The sequence below is a fragment of the Sorex fumeus genome, unplaced genomic scaffold (assembly GCF_029834395.1).
Source record: "Sorex fumeus unplaced genomic scaffold, SorFum_2.1 ptg000010l, whole genome shotgun sequence".
Lineage (NCBI taxonomy): Eukaryota > Metazoa > Chordata > Mammalia > Eulipotyphla > Soricidae > Sorex > Sorex fumeus.
The window spans coordinates 18,687,717-18,705,047 of record NW_026606067.1 but is presented as its reverse complement, the minus strand read 5'-3'; the positions used below and the strand labels follow the sequence as shown (position 1 = coordinate 18,705,047).

Sequence of the window (17,331 nt, the reverse complement as noted above, 5' to 3'; positions counted from 1 at the left end):
GACCCGAAAGCTTTATAACTGCTCTCACAGTGATTCAATAAATAAAATTATAAAAAATGAAAAAAAAAGTAAGGAGGAGTTCATGCACAATTCAATCAGCTAATCAGTGGCTGAATAAACAGCAGTACTCCTACATAAAAAATAAATAAATAAATAAACCAAAGACTGTCCCCCAGGGAGAGCTGGGATTAGGAGGTGCTGCCAACAGTCTCTGTCAGAGATACAAGTAAGATACCTGCCACTCGGAGCAAAGGAAATAGTGTCCCATGGTGAGGGTTGCAGATTCTACCAGATTATGTGACAGGTTTTTATTCGAGGCGATAGGTCTTTTCCCCTAAAATTAAAAATGTATGAGATATAAAGGGAAATCTCAAAGGTTAAACATTTAATGCTTTAGGCTGGAGAGATAGCACAGAGGGTAGGGGTGTTTGCCTTGCACATGGCCAATCTGGGTTCGATTCCTAGCATCCCATATGGCCCCCTGAACACTGCCAGGAGTAATTCCTGAGTGCAAAGCCAGGAGTAACCCCTGTGTGCATTGCCGAGTGTGACTGAAAAAGCGAAAAAAAAAAAAAATTAATGTCTCTCTAAAGGTCTCTGAATAAGGACCTTTCCTGCTGGAGTGATAGTACAGCAGGTAGGGCACTCGCCTTGCACGCAGCCAACCGGGGTTCGATTCCCAGCATCACAGCCAGGAGTAATTCTTGAGTGCATGAGCCTGTGCATTGCCGGTAAAAAATTAAAAAAAAAAATTAAAAAAAAAAAGAAGAAGAAGAAAACAAGAAACGGCCTCTCCTGCTTGGGCCCTGGTGGCTCCCAATGTCCACTGTGCAGCTAATGTTGAAGATGACCTGGTGCGCAAGTATGGGCAGGCCGTGCAGACATGCTGCCCGCCTCCCTATGCGCAGGCCTTGGAACAGATTGTATGTTTTTCAATTGGAAGGGAAAAAAGGTTTTAATTCATTAAAAAAAACTGCAGTGCTAGGGGTTCAAGAGAATGTGATCAAGGTCTCGGAATTGCGTGGTCATGACCCACAATCTTCTTCCACACACAGCCCTCACAGGATTACTCAGTCCTGCCAAGAAATGGGAGGAACCAACCCAAAGCCCACAGGCTCCATAGAAAGGGAAAGCAAGGGGCTGGGGCGAAGGTTCAGCAGGTACGGCGTCTGCCCTGTATGGTCCCCTGAGTGATTCCTGAGTGCAAAGCCAGGAATACCCTGAGTATCACAAGGAGTGACCCAAAAAGGAAAAAAAAAAGGAAAGCAAGATCTGGGAAGAATGAGGGGCACATGATGGCCACAGAAACAACACGGAACACAAGGGATAGAACGGACGGGCTTGCATCTACATCTGCCTCGGGCCCCAGGAGCTCTCGCTACTCACCTCACAAAGCAAGGAGCAGGATAGAGACACCACTAAGGGGCGCTAGCGGCGAGGCTGTGGTGCCCAGACCCACCCCGGGCGCCCTCCCTCTGCTCTACCACAGCAACTGTGTCAGGAGAGAGGAAAGGGGAAAGCAAGGGGTCCCGCCCCGCACATGCTGATGTGCTGACGGAGCATCGGTCACAGGGCAGTCTCCAGTCCCAGCCAGGAGCAGGCCGCTGGGAGCTCGCCTCCCTCCGAAACTATCTCCCCAGCTGAGAAGCTGCCAGCCAGTCATGCCCACAGGAGCGAGGCAAAGGAGTGGATGGTCCCCCAGGGCAGATCCTGGACCGCCCCCCTCCCCCCGGGTCCTATTATCCAGAAACTCTGGGCCCAACATGCTCACACACAGTGAGGGACAGGGCAAGGGGAGGCAGATGCCACAGCTGCGGCTGGGCATGAGTCTCGGCACGGGACCCTCAGCAGTGGGGCCTGGGCCGGCTCTGCAGACATGCAGCTGCCTTTTGGTCCCCCCCCCCCCCCGCCCCCCTGCCCCAAGCTTTAAGAAAGACATTGACAAGCAGCAATAAAAACGATTTTAACTTCGCAACTGATTTCAGATTCTTGTTCCATCCCCCTCCACTCCTCCCAGAAAAATACACAATATATTGTGTCCAATACTACCTCTCTGTCTGCAACCTGGTTACCCACTTCAATCTCTGCTTCATACGGGGTTGCTGAGGTGACAGTAACCTCAGTGGGTGCATCTCAGAGAGGGAACACACGGGACCACACCGCTGTGGGTAGGGATTCTGGCTCCAGCTCTGCAGCCCGGAGGGGGGGATGTGGCCTGTCCCTCCCACGGCCACTGTCCCCAGAGACCGCTGCAAACCCACTGGGCACGGCCGCTCTGGGCGTGGGCAGCTATGCTCAAGACGGCAGGTGGGCGAACGCAGAGCAGAAGCCAGAACATGGCTGTGGGGCTCTGGAAGTGGTGGGAGCCAGATGGTCGAGGGGAGCCTCAGATCCAAGCACAGGGAACTGGATCAAAGGATTGAACAAAGCCTTTCCGCCCCAGGAACCAACACAAGGTTTGACAACGAACCCTTCACTTCCAGCTAAACTCTAGAAGTACTTAGGCTGAAAAAAGTGGGCTTGAAGACGTCAAAGAGTTAAAAAGATCAGCACATTATTCTGCAAACTCATTATTCAGTCTTGGAACTTAAGGGCACTTGCTACCAATTAGGTTTTCTGGAAGCTTCTCCCACAGTAAAAGGCCCTATCTGCTAATGCCTCTCCCTGGAAGCTACCGGTGTGAAATCAACACTAACATTTGACAGGGTAGTTAATTTCCCAAGTGAGGCATGAAATTAAAACAAAAACAAAAATAGCACCACCAGGGATTTACCTTGACTTTTCACAAAATCTAGCATCTACCCAGTTACAAAAGCTAACAGTAAATGCACTCCTTAGCTACAGAACAGAATCTGGGGCTAAAGGGTTGTTTTTCACTTTCAGTTTTTGGTGGGGAGTGGGAAGGGAGGAGAGGTTGGGGAGAAAGAAAGAAATTTTTATTTTAGCCTGGCCTTTTTCTCTGAATTGATGCTTTGGTAAAAGTCCGTCTTAATCCATACCAATATAGAAGCGGCAATGGGGATCTGTGAAATGTAATTCTACACAACTGAGACTAGAGCATATTTTTAAAAATTCCTTTCTTCTAATTTAAACCCAGGAATTGGTCAAGTAATGATTCTTTCACAATGTAGTAGACTGCGGAACTGCAGTAATTTAATCATCTTTCATTTAATCACCAGCCGCTGCTGGTAATGTTCACTCTGCACCAGGCAGCAGGCAGACACTTTTCTTGGTGTGACCTTCAGTGGGGACCAGACAGCCAAGATGCGCGGCAAGAGCTCTGCTTTCCAGTTTAGTCTTAAGAAGGCCTCTTTTGCAGCTTACTCTGTTCTGGTACTGACCTTCCCGAGAATCCAGACACGACAGTGCTAACAGTAAAGACCAGTATGAGTAAGGGGCTGCCGGCCCTCCTGGTGGTTTTCAGTGGCCTGCCACCAAAGTCACAGAAACGAAAGTGTCCAGCCAGAGCTTCACAAGTGAGCACACCACCCTCAAATGCTTCTTTTTTATTTTTTCCCAGCTGTTTAGGAACTGCCAATGCTTCTCAAACTTTTCTCTGAGTGGCTGCATTTATTATTCCCAGACAACGTTTTATACAAAAATTCAATATACCTGAGGGATGCAGATAGAGGTGAGCAGAGGGTGGGCTCCCGGCAGAACCCGGAGATGAATCCAGCAGCATGAAGAGTTCTGTCTGCGCCATTTTCCCAGTTAGAGACAAAAATACTCAAAGAACTTAAAGTCTTTCCAAAATTAATATGGGGCGAGGCAAGAACTCTTTCTAAATTTGATTACACCATTAAGAAAAAGGTAAAGGTAAAGGCCCTCCCGTTGATCGTCGATTTGCTCGAGCGGGCCCAGTAACGTCTCCATTGGAGACTTTCCTGTTACTGTGTCTGGCATATCGAATACTCTCGGTAGCTTGCCGGGCTCTCCGAGAGGGGCGGAGGAATCGAACTCGGGTCGGCCATGTTGGCCGCTTGTAAGGCGAACGCCCTACCCGCTGTGCTATCGCTCCAGCCCTATTAAGAAAACCCAAACAAAAGATTTCTATAAAGTAGTCACAAACCCCAACACTTAAAATTTTCTTCCTTCCAGCCTCCCTTGATCCTTCCTGTCCTTGCTCCTTTCCTCATCCTTTCCTCCTGTCCCTTCTTTCCTTCCTTCCTGTTCTTGAGTCATACCTTGGGGTACTCAAGTACCTCTGTGCTCCGTGAACCATGTATGGTGAGTTGTAGTGACTCGAACCAGGGTAGCTCTCACCTCCTGTACTACCTCATCAGCCCCCAAAGCTATATCCATGTGTAAGACCTGTTCATTTCCTGTTAGATTTCCAGCACACACCAGGGTGGCCCCCCTCAATAAGAAATCTTAAAATGAGAAATTACTCCTCCACCCCCAACCTTGGAGGAAATAAACTATAATGTGTAACTCTTCCAGTTTACTTCAATTACCCATTCAAGTAGCTGTTATTATTACTCAATTGGACATGTAAATGAGCTCATGTTTAAAGCACACTGTCCCCATTCGTCCAACCACTCAAGATGCAGAGGCACAGAAAATTTATAACTCCTTAAAGCTAATAATGATGATGATGCTTAGATGTTAGAAAGTTGATTGTTTAATCTCTGTATTTTTCTACACTAAATTTTTATACATATATTTTATATATATATAAAATATATATATAATTTATATATATATATAAATATATATATTTATATACAATCCAGAGATTATCACAACAAGCTCCCGGGAGAGCACAAGGCAGAGTCTCCTACCCTGTGTCTGACTATCCTCGCCAGGGCCCAACAGCTGAAGACCTCCAGGCCCCAACCAAGGCCTTACTGGGGCCACTCTCCACACACTTGGATAAGCCTCAGACATAACAGAACTGGCAGAGGAACCCAGGTGTGTGGGACCCGGGGCTGAGATCTCCAAGCCTGCACGGTTTGGGACTGGATCTGTCAGTAGCTAGACAGTTACACCCTCCAACTGCCGTGTAACCCCAACAACGGCCAGGATCCAGAGATTATCACAAGCTCCTGGGAGCACGCGGCCGCATTTGCAGCCGCGCGACTATTTATTTACTTTTCTCTAAGTTTTCAGGGTACCTTAAATATCCTTAAATATCCAACCCGCACGGCAGAGCCTGGCAAGCTATCCGTGGTCTATGCCAAATAGACGAAATTGATATGCCAAATCCAGTAATAAATGGATCTCATTTCCCTAACCCTGAATATGCAGAGTCGAGAAGGATATGGAAGGAGAGGCTGATAAAACACCAAGGCAGACATAGGCTGCCAAAACGCAGAAGAACAAAAATGATTGTCTGTACTTTTAATGCTCGTACGCTGGCATCTGCTGCATCCATTGAAGACCTTATGGTACAAGTACGAAAGATCAAGTACGACATCAGTGGTCTGACCAAAACGAGAAGGCATCAATCCTATCATGCTGTTTTCGACACTGGAGAAGAACTGTTCCTTGGAACATGTGATAAAAGAGGCGTCGGTGGTGTCGGTATCCTTGTCAACACAAACTTAGTCACGAGCAATGATTCATTTGAATACCTAACAACCCGAATCGGACGATTACACTTGAATAAATGTGGCTCACTACCGGCAGTTTCTATCTTTGTTGTCTATGCACCAACATCCAGTTATGGTGAAAGAGAAACTGAGAAATTCTACATGGAGCTGGAGAAGTTCTATAAAGAAGATCACACCTTCTACAAGATCATTGTCGGTGATTTTAATGCCAAGATAGGACCAAGAAGATCAGTCGATGAACTCCACATCGGAACCCATGGCCTGGAATGGAACGAACAGGGTGACAGACTGTCTGAGTTCATCATGTCAACCAAAACCTTCCATGGTAACTCACAATTCCAAAAGGCTGAATCTAAACATTGGACATGGGAGTCTCCCGATGGACAGTTCCACAATGAAATAGACCACATCATAGTCAATCGGCGGTTTTGCCTAACCGATGTTGCTGTTATCCCAAAATTCCAAACGGGATCAGACCACCGTCTTCTCCGTGCAAAATTCTACCTCACAGAACAAGGAGAAAAGAATGCAAGGTTTAAGAAGAGGACTCCCAGAACAACCACCAACTGGGAGCTCTTTGGCTCTGTTGCAGCAACATGGGAAGATGCCGTCATTGACAACATTGATGAGGAATACGATCGAATGATTCAGCACCTCCATGATTGTGCAAGGAATGCCAAGAGACAGATAACCACAAAAAACTGTCTTTCTTCGAACACTCTTGAACTTATTCGCCAACGTGGCTTGGCACGTGCCTCAGGCAACCACAAGCGAACGTCCGAACTGGCAAAACAGTGCAGAGAAGTCATCAAGGATGACCTCAAAAACAGGAGAGCAGCAGTACTGGTAGATGCAGCAGAAGCTGGGAAAAACATTCGTAATGCCCACCTGTCCTTCACCAACTACAAAACCAAGATGACTGCCCTCCAACATCATGATGGATCTATCACATCTTCCAGAAGGGCAATGGAGAAGATTATTCATGACTTCTACTCAGATCTCTTTAATAGCCACATCCACTTGCCTACATACCACATACCACATGATGGATATGTCGTTCCCAATGTTCTCCCTTCCGAAATCCAACATGCCATCTCGTCGGTAAAGAAACAAAGAGCACCTGGCCCAGACAAGATCAGACCTGAATACCTGAAGAACTTACCATCAGTACTCATCAATACATTGGCTCGACTCTTCACACCTACCTGTCTGAATGCAAGGTTCCATCCCAATGGAAAACCAGCAGGACTGTACTACTATACAAGAAAGGAGACATCCACGACATTGGCAACTATCGCCCAATCTGCCTATTGTCTGTCATCTACAAACTATTCACTCGAGTCATCCTGAACAGGATTAGCAGAACACTAGATGAAGGACAACCATGTGAACAAGCTGGATTCCGAAAAGGATTCAGTACCATCGACCATATCCACACAATAACCAAGCTCATTGAGGTATCTCGGGAGTTCAAGATGCCACTCTGTGTAACGTTCATTGATTTAAAGAAGGCCTTTGATTCTGTTGAGACGGAAGCGGTCATGGAAGCCCTAGCCAATCAGGGCGTACAAACTCAATACATCAGGATCCTTCGTGAGCTCTACTGCGGATTCACTACCAAGATCTCACCATTCTACAAAGAAGTAATCATCCATATCAAGAAAGGGGTTCGGGAGGGTGATACCATTTCACCAAAACTCTTCAGTGCCACCCTCGAGAACATCATGCGACGACTGGAATGGGAAAACATGGGAGTGAAGATAGATGGTCGGCAACTACACCACCTCCGCTTTGCTGATGACATCGTTCTAATAACACCAAACATCAACCAAGCGGCACAAATGCTGAACGACTTTGACCGTGAATGTGGAAAGGTCGGACTACAGCTGAATCTTACGAAGACAATGTTTATGAGAAACAGCCTTGTTCCTGATGCTCCATTCACTCTCAACGGAACCACCATCTCCGAATGCAACAGTTATATATACCTAGGTCGAGAAATCAACATGATGAATGACCTGGCACCTGAGTTGCGCAGGAGGAAGAGAGCGGCTTGGAATGCCTTCAAGAGCATTGAAGAAATAACTAAAAGGACAAAGAACCTCCAGCTATGAGCACATCTCTTTGATTCCACTATTCTTCCTGCATTAACATATGCCTCAGAGACCTGGACCCTACGAAAACAGGATGAGAACACTATTCGGGTCTCTCAAAGAGGAATCGAAAGAACTATGCTTGGAATATCACGATTCACTCAAATGAGAGATAGAATCCGGAGTTCTGATCTTCGTCAACGCTCAAGAATCAGGGACGCTGTCTCATTTGCCAAGACATCAAAAATCAGATGGGCTGTACACGTAATGAGGTTTACAGACAACCGCTGGACTAGAGCCATTACTGATTGGATTCCACAAGACATCAAAAGATCACGTGGACGCCCATCTATAAGATGGTCAGACTTCTTCGTCAAGACCCTAAATGATCAGTTTGAGGCTCTACATGTTCCTAAAACGAACAGATACCATTGGGCTACGCTAGCACACAACCGGGATGAATGGAGACGTTACTGGCACCCGCTCGAATAAATCGATGAATAACGGGGATTAAGTGATTTAAGTGATGAAGTGAAGAAATTTTTTATAATAAATGTGTAATTTTACAAAATAAATTCATTACTCCTAAAGAAGACTCATTTCACAAATAATTACAGTAAGACACCAAACCTAAAGACACTCTTCATTTATTAAACAACTGTTAAATTCTAAGTACTAAAACTATTCTAAGTACTGAAGCTAGGAGAAAGTACCAAACAACTGTTCAAAAACTTACTATCGAGTTGAACATTCCAGGCTAACAAGAAAAAAATCAGCACCTATTAAAATTAGAATAGGTCTAGCAGCTAAATGTTATGCATCTAGAGTTGCTATTAATATTGAGGTAATAGTCAATAGTTCTAAAAAAGGTCTACAAGGGAATACTTTAAAAGATGAACTAAATTTGATGTGGCTTTGTCTGTTTTTAAAATGAGGGACACCTGGTGCTTGGAACTGAACTTAGATCAGTCAGATCTGGATTAAACTAAAAATTCTTTATTAAATTTTAAATTTGAATACAAGTTCCTCCCTGAAAGCCAAGTAGAATGTTCCTATGTGGGATGATTTACTGGTTATTTGGGGGACAAGAAAATGTTATACAGAAATAACTCAGCATTCCCAGGCCCCCAAATAACTGACCAAATACAGATGATCCAGCCACAGTGGAAATCTTCACACGTGAACACAGTGGCTGAAATTTCACACTGATCTGACTTAGCAATGATCGAGGCAACAAGTCAGAGCACAGGGTTTGGTGAGGAAACACATTCTGTTTTTTGTCTTTTCCTAAGGAAACATAAACAAGTACGAGCACAAGGAAGCATGCACACTCGTGGGGAGCAGACGGGGGAGCCCACGCTGCCCCCCCCGCCCCGGCGGGGGAGGGAAGAGAGCGGGAGCCCTGGGGGGGCTGGGGAAGGGCAACAGCCTTTGGGGAGCACTAGTCAATCATTTCTACTAATATTTGAAATGTAGGGAGCTTTCCCCCTAAAAAAATCTATTTTTCGGAATTGGCTGTAAAAGAGTAACAAGAACTGCTGATATTTACCTGAAACCTGCCTTGTGTCCTGTTTTCTAAGCATCGCCATCCATTTGGATATTGTCATTTACTCCATTTTAAGTGGAAAGAGACAACAGTGCAGAAAAGGGAAGTCACTAATTTTTTTTTTTATTATTTTTTTAGGGGACTTGGGACTACACCTGGCAATGCTTAGGGGTTAGTTCTGGCTCTGACCAATCACTCCTGGGGGAGCCATGGGGGCCATATGGGATGCTGGGGTTCGAACCAGAGGCAGCTGCGTGCAAAGCAAGCGCTCTCCCTGCTGTACTATCACTCGGCCCCACAAGGTCACTTTTGCCTGTGGATTTATTGCCAAGAAGTGGCAGCGCTGGGCTGAAGGCAGGCTGTCCACCCTTTAGACTCCGATGCCTCCTGCCCACATGTACCCAGGGCAGCGTGGCTGATAAAGAGATGTGATGTGATGCTCTTGTTAGAAAGGAAAGGAAAAGAAAAGAATGGCCCTCACCAAAAGCTGGGCTGAATATGTCACGGGACAACTATATGATGGAATAGGATTAGGTCACTTATATAGGCAAATACTAAAACCCTTCACGTTGCTGTAAGTGGAAAAAACAATAGACGGAAGAATGTGGATTAAAGAGATGAATCAGACACTTTCGTGAGAGTCTGCCTCACTCTCCTGGCCCTCTCTGGCCCACAGGGAAGGGAAAGCCAGGAAGAGCGAAAGGAGGCAAAGTCGGAAAGTCACACAATTTCAGAACTAGAGCGCAGTGGCCAGGAGGTGAGTGACTCTGTCATCCTTAGAAAGCCGGTCCCTCCCGGGCGGAGCAGAGGGAAGCTGAGAAGTACCCCGGCTGCTCTGCGACGCTGCCAGGCCCCGCTGCCAGCTCCCTCTGAGGCCTGGCATGGAGCAAAGTGGGAAAATGTGTCTGTCCCGAGTTAGTCTCCAAGCTCCTCCTCTTCCCCTCCCCGCTCCTGGCATCCTTTCCCCTGGCCCAGAATGCTCCCCGCCCCCACCCCGAGCCGCCACTAACAGAAGATCCACAGATGGCAGGATGGCCCGGGCCTGGAGGCTAGAAATAAGAAACTGTGAACGAGAGCAAGGAAGAGGCGGCAGACGAAAGGGAGAACTAGGGATCGGCCTGTCTTCAGGACTCAGAAGGGGCCAGTGACAGCGCAGCAGGGAGGGCATTTGCCTTCTGTGCAGCCAACCCAGGTGAGTAAACCCTGAGCACCACCAGGTGTGGCCCAAAAAGCAAAACGGGGGGAGGGGCGGTAGGAGGATGCAGAAGTAAATCACGCAGCCAAGACTGAACCTGTTGAACTGCTTGTTGGACAAAGATCCAGAAGGATTGAAATGTGTCTCTGTCTCCAGCAAACATCCTTCCACTGCACTTCTCAGGCTAACAAATCATTTCACCAGAATCTACCAGAACCAAATGGTCTCAAGGGCCACAAGTGTTGAAGCCCTCCTGAAGAGGCCAAGAGATTCTACAGAAAGAAAGGCAGGAACAGAGCTACATCAAAAGTCATGTATTTGATCTACCACGCCCTTTTCAGAAAAGAAAAAACAGTACTCAGTCCCCCTCACCCTGAAATCAATCTTCTTTAGCTGACCAAGCAGAAAGTACCCACAAAGGCACCCAGACCTTCACCAAGCCCAAATTATACCATCACCCCTTCAGGGCCTACTATTGCCCACTCTGGGAAACACTGGTTCAGAATGTGATTTCAAACTTCACTTGGGCACAGTGACATTTGGCACTGGGCGTGTGGGGGTGGCAGTGTCATACTGTGCACTAGGAGGTGATAAATGGATGGATGGGTCCACCACTCCTAAGGTGTGAAAACCCAGGCCAGCTTGACAATGGATCACCTCAGGTGAGAATTGCTCATCTAGTCCCAGCCTTGATTACTGGTCACTTGTGGTCCGCGCAGCGCAGTCAATGAGTGCTACTCTGCTTCTAACCAAGCTATGCTCAGCCTCGGGACGGCGCCAGAGTGCAAAGAAGGCAAACATTTTCCAGTATGATCCCAAGTCACTCAGGCCCCGAGAACCCCAATCCAGGTCACGTAATACCCTATTCTCAGCCCATAAACACACATTTCTCCCTGGCCTCCTCCTGACCTGTGTGTGTCCATTCCCCACGAACCTGTTAACTGTAACTGCCTCCACCGGTGGTATTACAGCACTTTCTGCACTAAGGATGGAGCATGTTTTGAAATCTCTTCTGAAGGGCAATCTCCTGCTACACCTTCTGTTCCAGAAACTACTGCCAGTTGAACCCTTGACCCAATACTTCTTGGTTTATGAACGGATAAAGCAAACCTGCCATTGTTGATTGATTGTCAAGCTTCTTTCCAAATTTCCTTACCTTCCTCTTCGAGCATGAGGCTGAAGCAAAATCATTTCCAAACAAAACTCTGAGAGATGCGTAACAGTGGAAAGAACTTTACCTGCAACAGGACTATGATCAGTAGGTGCTGGGTAACTGGTTCCCCAGTTTCCGCAATCCAGCCACTAGCCTGGTACGGTGTTTACTTAAAATTTAGTCCAGTCACCATACGGTAGTTCAGAATCTGTGCTTTGCTTCCTCTTCATCTTGAAAGCCTTCTGCTGGCCTGCACAGTCCTTGAGTATATTTGCTGTGGGGCAGTAGGAATTCCTTGACCTATTCTTTGTACTTGTACACATCAGAGGAGGCCTGACAGGTTGATTATTTGGGGCCCCATTATGGATGAAACGTTATCACTTGGTGAAACCTTAACCTCTGATGTATCTCGAGGCATGCTAGAGGAAACTAAGTTTTAAAAGGTGAGTGGGACAGACTCCTGATCAGTGAGGCAATGTCCTACCAGAAACAGAAGGGACCCCGTTCTCAGTCTCTCCTGGGCACAGCAGGGCCAGAGGCTATATGGAAACCAGCCAGGACACCTGTCCTAAGCTGGGTTTCCAGATGCTACAGTATCTGTGGTTTATGTCACTTTGTATATACCCAGCAGAGAGCAAATACCTCCTGGTGGGAGTTTTGCCCTCATTTACAATACAGACACACTAATTTGGGGCTATAACTTGCTACTGACTGACCACTGATCTACATGCTCTATCGGCCTGGATGGGTGAGTTGGCTCCGCTCAGCCCCTCTCAAGAACAACAGCCCGATGCTGATCCTGCCCGTCATGTGTCTGAGTGTCCAAACTAACTGCAAGACTTGCCTCTTCTCCCCCTGCTGGTCTCTTCCTGCACGTGGACAAGAGGTGCCGGCGAAAGGCTAAAGGAAGGTGGGTTCTGGGTATTCTCAGCCCCCCAGGATCAAAGGGATGTTCTGTCCATTCCCTCCTGGTAGCCGGTGCCGCTGTGACTTGTCTCCTCTGAGCCCTGCTTGTGGCTCTGATCAGGACCACAGACCTCGGCTGGGACTCCATGTAGTCAGTTCCCACATGCTCCACATGGAATGCTCTGGGTGACACTGCAGACCCAGACAGAGTCAAACCTCCCCCCTGGCCACTGTGCTATGCAGTCTCCCGAGGCAAAGATGCTGCCTTGTGTGAACAGAACCCAAATTCAAAGACTCTTTCCGGAACACAGCTGGACACATGTCACATCTAAATAACTTCTGTCCTCACCAACTTTCAGGTCACCCCAACAGCCTCTTCCCATCATGTCCATAAGCCCAAGACAAGGGTTCAAAGTGGGACAGTAAGAACAAGTTAGAGTCCCTGCTGCTGGTATGCCCAGTACAGCTGACCAGGAAGCCTGACAATGCCACTTCATTTGGCCCGGCCGCAAGGCCCTCAGGCTGGGCAAGTCCATCGTGACCGGGAGAAACAGGCTACCCTCAGCCGTGACACCATTCACAAACCCCTTGGCCATTTGATCCCAACCGCAGAAATGTTCTCCCTGTTAGGAGTTTTATGTTTGGGGAATGGGGGCTGGAGCGATAGCACAGTGGTAGGGCGTTTACCTTGCACTCAGCCAACATGGCCGACCCGAGTTCGATTCCTCCGCCCCTCTCGGAGAGCCCGGCAAGCTACCGAGAGTATCTCGCCCGCACGGGAGAACCTGGCAAGCTCCCCGTGACGTATTCGATATGCCAAACACAGTAACAACAAAGTCTCCAATGGAGACGTTACTGGGCCCGCTCGAGCAAATCGATGAACAACAGGAGGGCCTTTACCTTTTACCTTTATGTTTGGGGAATGAGTAAAAGGGTGTTTCGTCTTTTAACTGAAATGGTTTAAAGGCTTTATCCCTGTGGCATCCCTGTCACAACATACCCTACAGGTCAGACCTAAAGGAGTTCTGTTCACACAGACACCAAGGCCGCCAATGGCCACCTCACCCAGAATCAGCAGCAACAATGGAAGATCAAAACGAGACACTCAATAAACCAGTCCCTTACGCCTATGAGTCAAGAGGCACAGCCAATAAAGACCCACAACCTCTCCCACCATGAGTGAGCTTTAAGGACCAGAAAGCAGGTCAGGTGGCTTCTGGTCCATTATAATTACCTCTACATCCACGCATACATCAGGCCTGCTGGCTTCCCTAACCCCCAAATGGAAGAGGAGTCACCTTCTACTCCCTGGGGTTTCAGTGGTGTAGAGAAGGCACACTGTGGGGTAAGCCAGGCCCATGGCACATGACCACGAAACCAGACTCACTCCGTGAGCCAGCAGAGATGCAGCAACAGAGACGTGTGAGGAAAACTAGCCTCACACACAGCAGCCTCACTCCCAACCCTGTGCAATGGCTCGAATGATCCATTTAACAGACATGGGACAACAGGTATGTCAAGAAATCCCACACCAGATAATTTTACATATTTTATAATAACTGTCCTGCAGAGCAGCCTCCGAGACTGCAATTATGTCCACTTGGACACACACTATCTGTGAGAGTTACCAAGAAAACTTCACTCTTACTTAGGAGCTTGTACTACTCACAACAGTCATTGAGCGACAGGATTCTAGAAAACTACTCATCAGCAAAAGTAGAGCTACCAATGCTACATCCAAGGGTTAGAAAGAAAGCACAAAGTAAGGCGCTGGCTTTGCACGTGGTTGACCTGTGTTCAATCCCCAGCAGCCGCGCCCACCAGGTCCTCAAGCCCACCACCCCAAGTAATCCCTGATCATAAAGCCAGGATTAAGGCCTGAGCACTGTCTGGTGTCCCCCTCACCCCCCTCCCCCACCCCACACACATAATACCACATGCAAGACTGCTGCTTTTGTTCTTTTCTAACAAATTTCCAAGGCACAGGTCCTGAAACTTCCTGAAAGAGTAATGCATGCAGCACTGTTCACAATAGCCAAAATCTGGAAGCAACCTAAGTACCCTAGAACAGATGACTGGTTAAAGAAACTTTGGTACATCTACACAATGGAATACTACGCAGCTGTCAGGAGAGATAAGTCATGAACTTTGCTTATAAATGGATAGACCTGGAGAGTATCATGCTAAGTGAAATGAATCAGAAAGAGAGGGACAGACATAGAAGGGCTGCACTCATTTGTGGAGTATAAAACAACATAACATGAGGCTGACACCTAAGGACAGTAGATACACGGGACAGATAGATTGCTCCATAGCTGGAGCAATGCTCCGCATGAGCAAAGGAGAGAAGGCAGCTGGAATAGAGAAGAGATCACTAAGAAAAAGATGCCTGGAGGAATCGGTCGGGAGGGGAGATGTGTGCGGAAAGTAGATGAAGGACCAAACATGATAACCTCTCAAGGTCTGTATTGCAAACCATAGTGCCCAGAAGTAGAGAGAGATTATGGGGAATCATATCTGCCATGGAGGCAGGGGGAGAGTGGGAAAGGGGGGTATACCAGGGATTTTGATGGTGGGGAATGTGCACTGGTGAAGGGATGGGTGTTTGATCATTGTGTGATTGTAACCCAAACATGAAAGCTTGTAACTCTCTCATGGTGATTCAATAAAATTTAAAAAAAGAGAGAGAGAGAGAGAGAGTAATGCACTCTCCAAGCTTTTTGTATAAGCCCCTTGCTTGCCTTTCCTCATCCCAATTTGGCCAGAGCTAACTAGACTGCTGACGGATGCGTAAGTGAAGGCGTCTAAAACAATAGTTAGTGAAAAAAGCCCTAAAACAACTCTTCTCCCTTTAACCCGCTGAACTGTAAAGCCACTAACTTGCTTATGAACAGGTATTACTTTATTATTATTATTATTTAATCATTCATTAATATGATCTGCTTAATTAACTATTATTATTTACTTCAGCATTACTAAACACAAAAACTTTCTTGACAATTCTGATCACAATCATTAGGAAAGTAAAACCCCTATCACAAAGCACACACGAATGACTTACAGGTTCCTGGGGTTCTGTTTCTTCCCATGCTCCCCAGCCATCATCTTCCCAATTCGATTTACCTATTTTTAAAAAAAAGATTGAAAATGCTTACATAAAATACAGAACTTAAAATATTTTTAAATATTTTTCTCTAAGTATAACAAACCAACCGAATATGTGATATAAATGTACATTATATTAACACAATGCTGATCCTAAAGAAGAAAACAATAGTTAATTATATCAGGATTTTGTGACTACAGTAAGAGTCCAAATTTATGCAACAGTAAAATTGTGCAAGTTACCTGGGTTTAAAACAAAGGGCAGCAGGCTTTTTTACATTGAAACCAAAAGGCAAAGATAGCTTTAACAATTCTTAAAATGACAAATATTTGTTATTTAAGATTCTGGACAAATTAAACATACAATGACAAAAAGCACACTTAAAATATCACACATATGCCTTAAAAGATTATTTGTGCTTTTGTAAAGCAAGACAGAGATCAAAGATCAACTGGGGGATGGGGGGAATGACATACACACTCTGAATTTTAAAACAAGACCGAATTGCTCCTCTCCACCCTGTTCTGAATTCTTCCAAGTAGGAATATGCTCTGGAATGTCATTGTTTACTAGAGAGCCCAATGGGCTGAGCACATGATTTGCATGCAGAAGTTCGATTAATAAACACCATAACAGGTGTTAAAAATTCAAACCAGGTGTGGAGAGTATGACTGTGTATGTTACTCAAGTCACCTGCTTTTACATAGTTAACTTTGAATCTATCTCTTAGAAAATCAGATAAGATAGGAGAAATGTTTCAGGGGGGGAGGGGGGTGGGGGGAAGCCGTGTACACACACGGGACTACAAGGTGCAGAGGGTAAAACCCAGAGCCGTGGAGTCAAAGCATGCACTCCAGCCTGAAACCCTCTCCGTGGCCCCGTGATCCATTTTTGATCTACTACTGAGAAAAACATCAGCTACACGATCTGCATCAACTCAAGTTAAATTGTAAATGTAAAGTAAAGGCTCTCCCGTTGATCATCAATTTGCTCGAGCGGGCCCAGTAATGTCTCCATTGGAGACTTTGTTGTTACTGTGTCTGGCATATCAAATACGTCATGGGGAGCTTGCCTGGCTCTACCGTGCGGGCGAGATACTCTCGGTAGCTTTCCGGGCTCTCCGAGAGGGGCGGAGGAATCGAACTTGGGTCGGCCATGTTGGCTGCGTGCAAGGCAAATGCCCTACCGCTGTGCTATCGCTCCAGCCCCAAGTTAAATTACAAAACAAATAAAGGATAAAGGTGAAATAAGGGCCCCAAACAAATAAACAGATTACTGAGGGCCAACTCCAGGTCCCAGCACTTGAGAACGCTGTACTGTAGAGAAAGTGACCCCACATGCCTAGTTTTAGTTCTCACCATCAAGCAAGAAAAACCATAGAACCCGCATCTCGAATGGGCTCTTCCATCAGAGAACAGACAAAAGTGTGCAGAGCCTACCCTACTGCTAAGTTCTCAAAACTAGTTATTAAATACTACGAAATAGAAACAAAGACTGGTATTTCAACCAGTTTCAAAATTCTGGGAGAAGCATTAATTGAAATGATGGTAGTTAACCTGATTATCTAGGATGTTTACAATAGAAAGGAGGCAAATAGTAACTAATTATATGGGTATCAGAAGTTGCTACAATCAATTACATATAGTGAAAAAATAAAGTTACAGCCTGGAACTTGGAATCATTGTCCCATTAGCTTTGTGGCCATATTCTTATCTTTGGCACTCAGATAAGCAAATTACTACTTCCTAATATGCCAAGTGGAATGGTTAGGCATGTATTA

At 46.3% G+C, this 17,331-nt stretch overlaps 1 protein-coding gene across 1 annotated transcript in view; it reads right to left on the bottom strand.

The window, feature by feature from the left end:
- The window catches only part of RAB3GAP2 (RAB3 GTPase activating non-catalytic protein subunit 2), a 74,546-nt gene that overhangs the window by 43,935 nt on the left and 13,280 nt on the right, over positions 1–17,331 (bottom strand). Inside the window, exon 2 of the mRNA XM_056110840.1 lies at positions 15,507–15,568. Coding sequence (XP_055966815.1) covers positions 15,507–15,568 — 62 coding nt within the window. The remainder of the gene's footprint in view (positions 1–15,506; positions 15,569–17,331) is intronic.